General features: G+C 48.3%; 1 protein-coding gene across 2 annotated transcripts in view; it reads right to left on the reverse strand.

Annotated features, from left to right (window-relative positions):
* The window catches only part of PSPC1 (paraspeckle component 1), a 127,615-nt gene extending 123,704 nt beyond the window's left edge, over positions 1–3,911 (reverse strand). Inside the window, exon 1 of one of the 2 annotated variants that reach the window (XR_016309587.1) lies at positions 3,230–3,911. Coding sequence is in view for 1 of the 2 variants with exons in the window: in XM_089666223.1 (XP_089522349.1) it covers positions 3,230–3,616 (387 nt within the window). In the remaining variant the exon portion in view is untranslated. The remainder of the gene's footprint in view (positions 1–3,229) is intronic. The other variant, XM_089666223.1, reaches the window with a different exon arrangement.
* Positions 3,912–9,078: the final 5,167 nt, after the last annotated feature.

The following is a 9,078-nucleotide window of genomic DNA, read 5'->3' on the forward strand; positions in this document are numbered from 1 at the left end:
CTTCAGACACCAAAAGCGTTCCTCATTTCATCACCAGTGCAGCCAGCAGTGTTCACAAACACCGCCAAACACTTATTGTGATTTTTATTTTTTAATCAAAGACTTGTACCAGAACACATTTTGGTCAAAATTTATGAAGAAATTTGTTTTTTTATTTGATATATTTTATAGCAACAAGTAAAAAATATATTGTTCAAAACTGTCTTTCTTCATTTATAATCACAAAAAAAATAAAAAATCCAGAGGTTATTACCACCAAAAGAAAACTATTTGTGTGAACAAATTATAAAAATGTTGTTTGGGTACAGCGCTGCATGACTGCGCAGCTACCAGTTAAAGCAGTGCTGTGTGGTATAGGAAAAATAACCTGGTCATGAAGCAGGTAAAAACTTCCGGAGCTCAAGTGGTTAGGACACAGAGTGTGGGTCGGGCCAGCCCCCTCCAAACTAGCTGTGACTGACAGCAGTGGAAGCCAACGGCTCCAGCTACTGTGTCTCAACCAATACGGAAGAGACCCGGGAGAGCTGCTGCTCTTGTGCACACTTTAATACTACTGTAAGTATGCAGTACAAATCACATGGGGAGTACAATTTGTATACGCCAATTATAATGTGTAATATTTTCATTTATTTAGCCTCCTAGGCTGCATTAACATTTGTGTGACATGATGCATTTTGTGGCGCATTTGTCTCATGACAACATTCACGTGAATAGGCCGCCAAAGCAGCTCATGTACCTTTTTTGGCAGTGAGACGAGCGTTTTGCTGTGTGACAAAACACAGGACTGCAACCAGCATGTGAGGTGCCATTAAAAAATACTGGCACTAGGGATGCACCAATACCTACACATAGTTAGCCCGGCTGAAAAAAAGACCAAAGTCCATCTAGTTGAAAAAAAAAAAAAAAAAAAAAAGTTACAATCCTATACCCACCGTTGATCTAGGGCAGTGGTCGGCAAGCCGCGGCTCTTTACAAACTTAAATGCGGCTCTTCTGTGTGCCGGGCGCCCGCTCCCCTCCCTCCTCTCGGGCGGCCGCCCCAAAAGTCAGGACTCTGCAGCTGTCAGGATGTAGGGGGGGCAGCCAGGATGTAGGCGGGGCGTGACGAACTCCTCTCCTCTCACAGTCCGCCCTGAAGACCAGAACGGCGCGGGAACACGGCGAGAGGAACGCGCGGAGCAAAGGTAAGTGAATTGACACAATATGGGGGATGAATTACTATATGGGGGATGAATTACTATAGGGGGGATGGATTACTATAGGGGGGATGGATTACTATAGGGGGGATGGATTACTATAGGGGGGATGTATTTTCAGTTTTAAAAATGTGGCTCTCAAAATAAATTTCAATCGTGGTTTTGGCGAGATTTGGCTCAGTTGAAAAAAAAGGTTGCCCACCACTGATCTAGGGGAAGACAAAAAAAACCCCAGCAAAGCATGCATCAGTATCAGTGAGTACCAGTACCACACTTTTGGTCAAGTACTCACAAATACCAAGTACTGATACATTGTGCAAATCGTACTGCAACAATAGCATGTGATTTGAACATGGATTTGGTGCAATTCCTGTCTGAATTCCACTGCTCCTGTGTGAACAAGGATTGTCACAGCCTGAGTTCACACAGAAGCAGTACGGGAAACATCCCTGCACCGATCCCATGCTGCCACACGGGAAACATCCCTGCACCGATCCCATGCTGCCACACGGGAAACATCCCTGCACCGATCCCATGCTGCCACACGGGAAACATCCCTGCACCGATCCCATGCTGCCACACGGGAAACATCCCTGCACCGATCCCATGCTGCCACACGGGAAACATCCCTGCACCGATCCCATGCTGCCACACGGGAAACATCCCTGCACCGATCCCATGCTGCCACACGGGAAACATCCCTGCACCGATCCCATGCTGCCACACGGGAAACATCCCTGCACCGATCCCATGCTGCCACACGGGAAACATCCCTGCACCGATCCCATGCTGCCACACGGGAAACATCCCTGCACCGATCCCATGCTGCCACATGGGAAACATCCCTGCACCAATCCCATGCTGCCACATGGGAAACATCCCTGCACCAATCCCATGCTGCCACACGAGGAAAAGCAGCTTTACAGGTCTGGGCATTTGAAATCCCTGCTGCTTTTTCTCCTCTCCTTGCAGGGATGACAGTACGGGCTAGACAGCTTCTGACTGGTCAGAATGCATGTGTGACATCATGGGATTGGTGCAGAGATGTTTCCCGCACCACTCCTGTGTGAACTCAGACTATGACAAGCCTAGGTTCACACAGAAGCAGTGGGGAAACCGCATACAATTCTGACATGAAATTCAACGCATTCCTGTTAAAATTGCATGCTATTCTTTGCAGTGGGATTTGCACCCAATCATTACATATGGGTGCAAATTGCACTGCAAAGTATCGGTTTATGGGAGCTTTGTTACGTGCACTTGTGAAAAGACTCGGCATTGGCACCAACACCGGTACGTCCCCAATTGGCACCACAAGCGTGTTGCAGTTTTTTTGCACTCTTGGAAAACTTAAGACATAAATGCAGCCTCAAACCGCATTGCCATTTGCATGTTCCAAGAACGTGCAATAAATGAAAATTGCAATTGCAGTGCCATTAATTGGCATAAGCGCCCCAGACGCAGCTAGGAAATGCATGTTTTGTATGCGCAAACCTCAGTGCCTGAATAGGTGCGGGACGGGAGCTTCTTCGGGACGGGGCAGCCAATTCACTCCAGTGGGCTGCACTACACGTACCAATATAACTTGTCTGCCCTGAGCCAAGCGCCTTTCAGTCAGCAGTTATAATGAACATAACAGCACTGTGACCCACATTTGGGTGTTAATGGCACAGCAAGCACACTTTATTCACGAGTCAATAGACATGTGGGCAGCAATGTGCGTTTCTGCTCGCAGTCCTGGAGAGGTCAGGCGTGGATGCGACCTTAGGCCCCATTCACATTTCTGCACGTGCTTAGGGCGCTGGTAATTGTTAAACAGCAACCCACATGTGGCTATGACGTGCACATTTCCATGCTCAAAGCTCACCTCCAGAAAGGGTGCAGGAAATTCTTTTGGCACATTGAAGAGAATGGGCTGTTCTATGCTGTTGTGCGTATAAAACGCAGGTTAGCGCAACATGCAGGTCTGAACGGGGCCTTATTGTGCCCCCTACTGGCCGGGCACACAGCCACACACATACACAATGGGCTCACCAGGCGAATGAAGCCGAAGCCCCGGTCCCGGTTGATGAACACCTCGCTCGGCTCCCCGTACTTATCGAACAGCTTCTTGAACTCCTCCTCGATGATGTCGGTCGGCAGGTTGCCCACGAACAGGCGGCAGCGCTGGGTGTAGCTCTTCTCTCCGGGCTTCAGGAAGCTCTTGATATCGATGGTGACCCCGCGCTCCTCTTCCCGCTCGTCCATCTTGGGAGGCATGAGGGACGGGTCCCCCTCCGACACGTCCAGGCTGCGCTTCATGCCCTTGCCCGGAGTCACCATCTGCTGCTGCGGAGGGGACACCATGTCGGAGCCGCTTTTGTTCGGGATGACGTTCCTCACGATGCGCACTTGCTTCAGGTTCCTGTTAGCCATGGCCATCCTTACTGAGGGGGACAAACACAACGGGCAGCGAGCAGCACAATCCCACACCACAGCAGCTCCAAAATGGCGCCGAGAAAATTTCTAACCACGGCTGACGTCACGCCTCCCTCAAATCCCCTTCCAGAGAGTTTTGGGTACTAGAGGCCAAAATGCCCCTCTACGGTGTCTCCGCCTCTCCAATGGCTGCGGGGGTCCAAGGAGTCCGCCACTATTCTTGAGCCACGGCTACTGGCTGCTAAGTGTCGAATAAAATATAGACTAGACCAGCAGTGTGAGGGAGGACAGCTTCGAGCTCCTTGCTGTGGTGAGGGATGTCGTGCAGTGATGGGGGCTGCTTAGTGTTTGGCTCAGCCTTTCTCTACGTTCTAAAACTAGGCAGTGTGAAATGTTACCTGTGGGGGAACCCCAGCCTGCAACAATGTACACACCCACCTTGATGAAATTATCTTCACATCAGAAGCAACCAGGGGCGGACTGACCATTTGGAGACTCGGGCACTGCCTGAGGGCCTGGGGTCAGTAGGGGGCCCCATGAGATGCCCCTGGTACCTTTTTCATAGAATTTTTTGAGTTTGGGCAAGGACACAGGGGCCTCATGATCCCCTATTGCCTGGGGGCCCCATGAATTGTCCGTCTGCCCCTGGAAGCAACAGTCACGTCACAGGTTCCAACATCACACCATAAGTTCCACCATCACATCAGAGGTCTTCTCACCACATCAGAGGTCCCCCCCATCACATCAGAGGTCCCTCCATCACATCAGAGGTCTTCTCACCACATCAGCACCCCCCCCATCACATCAGAGGTCTTCTTACAACATCAGAGGTCCCCCATCACATCAGAGGTCTTCTCACCACATCAGCGCCCCCCCCCCCCCCATCACATCAGAGCTCTTCTCACCACATCAGAGGTCCCCCCATCACATCAGAGGTCTTCTCATCACATCAGAGGTCCCTCATCACATCAGAGGTCTTCTCACCACATCAGCGCCCCCCCCCCCCCATCACATCCGAGGTCTTCTCACCACATCAGCACCCCCCCATCACATCAGAGGTCTTCTTACAACATCAGAGGTCCCCCATCACATCAGAGGTCTTCTCACCACATCAGCGCCCCCCCCCCCCATCACATCAGAGCTCTTCTCACCACATCAGAGGTCCCCCCATCACATCAGAGGTCTTCTCATCACATCAGAGGTCCCTCATCACATCAGAGGTCTTCTCACCACATCAGCGCCCCCCCCCCCATCACATCCGAGGTCTTCTCACCACATCAGAAGTCCCCCCATCACATCAGAGGTCTTCTCAACACATCAGAGGTTCTCACCACATCAGAGGTCCTCCCATCACATCAGAGGTCCTCCCATCACATCAGAGGTCCTCCCATCACATCAGAGGTCCCTCCATCACATCAGAGGTCTTCTCACCACATCAGCCCCCCCCCCCATCACATTAGAGGTCTTCTCACCACATCAGAGGTCAACCATCACATCAGAGGTCTTCTCACCACATCAGCGGCCCCCCATCACATCAGAGGTCTTCTCACCACATCAGAGGTCCCCCATCACATCAGAGGTCTTCTCACCACATCAGAGATCCCCCCATCACATTGGAGGTCTTCCCATCACATCAGAGGTCTTCTCACCACATCAAAGGTCCCCCCAATACATTGGAGGTCTTCTCATCACAGCAGAGGTCCCCCCATCACATCAGAGTTTTCCATCACATCACAGGTTCCGCCGTCACATCAGAGACCTTCCCACCACATCAGTGGTTCCACCATCACATCAGAGTTCTCCGTCACATCACAGGTTCCACCATCACATCAGAAGTCCTCCCACCACACCAGAGCCCCCCCCCCCCCAGCCCATCACATCAAAGGTTCCATTATCACATCAGAGATCCTCCCACCAAATCAGTGGTCCCTCCATCACATCAGAGGTTCCACTATCACATCAGACATCCTTCCCACCACATTAGAGATTCCACCATTACATCAGACGTCCTCTCACAACATCAGAGTTTCCACCATCACATCAGAGTACCCCCTTCACAACACAGGCCCCCATCACATCAGAGGTCCCCCCATAATAACCTCCTCACATCAGAGTTCCCCCTTCACATCAGAGGTCCCCCTCAACCTAGGATTCCCTTCTTCACATCATAGGTCATGTTCTATATTCTCATCATTGTGTTGGGTAGGGAGCCATCTATTGGGTATTAACTGCAATTGCAGTCTATTATTTTCTGAAACAGGAAGTTTCACTCTCACATCTGTCCAGTTCCAGTTTATCTTCCAGAAGAACACACCAGTGAAGGCTTCCCTTCTCCCCTTGATTCACATATGCCTGTAAGTTCACCCATTGTGTTTGGTAAAGTCATATACATAGCTAGATCGTATTTGAATATATTCATTGTGATATGTATGTAACGTTTTGTAAGAAATGTGTTCATTGTATGCATTTGTGAGAGACATGTCTACAAGCATATTGTAACTTCAGTTTATGTGATTGTATTGCAGTTTTACAGAACTATACACAGAAGTAAATTCAGTTTTGTAATGAAACACAATGCTGCTTCTGTCAGTTTTGTTAGCTAGCTGTCGGCTAACCATTAGTAGTACAGCATATGTCCCTTCATAACTTCCTCATCACATCAGAGTCCTCCCTTCACATCAGAGTCCTCCCTTCACATCAGAGGTCTCCTCATCCCATCAGAGCCCCCCTTCACATCAGAGGTCCTCCAACCACATAGGAGGTCACCCAGTCACATCAGAACCCCTCTTCCCCCCCACATCAAAGTCTCCTTGTCACATCAGAAGCTCTGAAACACATTAGAAGCTCCAAATCACATCAGAGGTCTTCCCACCACATCAGAGGTCCTCCCATCATATCAGAGGTCATCCCACTACATCAGAGGTTCCGCCATAACATCATAGGTCTGCCCATCACATCCGACCCCCCCCCCCCCTTCACATCAGAGGTCCCCTCATAATATCCTCATCACATCAGAGTCCCCCATTCACATCAGAGGTCCCATCATAACATCTCATCTTCATCACATCAGAGTCCCCCCCCTCAGCATCCGAGTCCCCCCTTCACATCAGAGGTCCCCTCATAACATCCTTATCACACCAGAGTCCCCCCTTCACATCAGAGTCCTCCCTTCACATCGGAGGTCCCCTCCTAACATCCTCATAACACCAGAGTCCTCCCTTCACACCAAAGTCCTCCCTTCTCACTATATTCTCCCCTTCACATCAGAGGTCCCCTCATCACATCAGATCCCTCCACCCCTTCACATCAGAGATCCCTCCTAACATCCTCATCACACCAGAGTCCCTCCCTTCACATCAAAGTCCTCCCATCACACCAGATTCTCCCCTTCACATCAGAGCCTCCCTTTACATTAGAGGTCCTCCCACCACATCAGAGGTCATCCGGTAACATCAGAGCCTCCCTCCCCCCACACACACATCAAAGTCCCCTCACTACATCAAAGGCTCCCAAATACAAAGTGGTCCTCCCATCAAATCAGCCTCATATGATGATGAATATCAGATATCATATATTTCACTTTTTGCAAAAACGAATACATGCACCCATACTGAAAAAATTGCATTTATCATTTGTTCACATTGGAGCCTGTGAAGCATTTTGGGGATGTGACATCACCCCACTTGTGCTCTATTGATATTAATGTGTATCATTGATATACAGTCAGGTCCAAAAATATTGAGACATCAACACAATTCTAACATTTTGGCTCTATACACCACCACAATGGATTTGAAATGAAACGAACAGGATGTGCTTTAACTGCAGACTGGCAGTTTTAATTTGAGGGTATTTACATCCAAATCAGGTGAACGGTGTAGGAATTACAACAGTTTGCATATGTGCCTCCCACTTGTTAAGGGACCAAAAGTAATGGGACAGAATAATAATCATAAATCAAACTTTCACTTTTTAATACTTGGTTGCAAATCCTTTGCAGTCAATTACAGTCTGAAGTCTGGAACACATAGACATCACCAGACGCTGGGTTTCATCCCTGGTGATGCTCTGCCAGGCCTCTACTGCAACTGTCTTCAGTTCCTGCTTGTTCTTGGGGCATTTTCCCTTCAGTTTTGTCTTCAGCAAGTGAAATGCATGCTCAATCGGATTCAGGTCAGGTGATTGACTTGGCCATTGCATAACATTCCACTTCTTTCCCTTAAAAAACTCTTTGGTTGCTTTTGCAGTATGCTTTGGGTCATTGTCCATCTGCACTGTGAAGCAGCGTCCAATGAGTTCTGAAGCATTTGGTTGAATATGAGCAGATAATATTGCCCGAAACACTTCAGAATTCATCCTGCTGCTTTTGTCAGCAGTCACATCATCAATAAATTCAAGAGAACCAGTTCCATTAGCAGCCATACTTCCCACGCCATGACACTACCACCACCATACTTCACTGATCAGGTGGTATGCTTAGGATCATGAGCAGTTCCTTTCCTTCTCCATTCTCTTCTCTTCCCATCACTTTGGTACAAGTTGATCTTGGTCTCATCTGTCCATAGGATGTTGTTCCAGAACTGTGAAGGCTTTTTTAGATGTCGTTTGGCAAACTCTAATCTGGCCTTCCTGTTTTTGAGGCTCACCAATGGTTTACACCTTGTGGTGAACCCTCTGTATTCACTCTGGTGAAGTCCTCTCTTGATTGTTGACTTTGACACACATACACCTACCTCCTGGAGAGTGTTCTTGATCTGGCCAACTGTTGTGAAGGGTGTTTTCTTCACCAGGGAAAGAATTCTTCGGTCATCCACAACAGTTGTTTTCCGTGGTCTTCCGGGTCTTTTGGTGTTGCTGAGCTCACCGGTGCGTTCCTTCTTTTTAAGAATGTTCCAAACAGTTGTTTTGGCTACGCCTAATGTTTTTGCTATCTCTGATGGGTTTGTTTTGTTTTTTCAGCCTAATGATGGCTTGCTTCACTGATAGTGACAGCTCTTTGGATCTCATCTTAAGAGTTGACAACAACAGATTCCAAATACAAATAGCCCAATTGAAATGAACTCTGGACCTTTTATCTGCTCATTGTAATTGGGATAATGAGGGAATAACATACACCTAGCCATGGAACAGCTGAGAAGCCAATTGTCCCATTACTTTTGGTCCCTTAACAAGTGGGAGGCACTTTACCTATAAATGTTAGTATTCAGTTATATTCTGTGTATTCAAGAAACAATCCAGGCCTTTTTTAAAGCAATCCACTGAGCTGGCCAGAACCAACTCTTGAGGGAGTCTATTCCACATTTTCACAGCTCTCACTGTGAAGAAACCTTTCCGTGTTTGGAGATTACATTTCTTTTCCTCCAGATGTAAAGAGTGCCCCCTTGTCCTCTGTGATGACCTCAGGGTGAATAGCTCTACACCTAGTTCACTATATGAACCACTGATGTATTTATACATGTTGATAA

This window comes from Staurois parvus, unplaced genomic scaffold (genome assembly GCF_062004578.1).
Source record: "Staurois parvus isolate SC_StPar_1 unplaced genomic scaffold, SC_StPar_1.0 ptg000050l, whole genome shotgun sequence".
NCBI lineage: Eukaryota > Metazoa > Chordata > Amphibia > Anura > Ranidae > Staurois > Staurois parvus.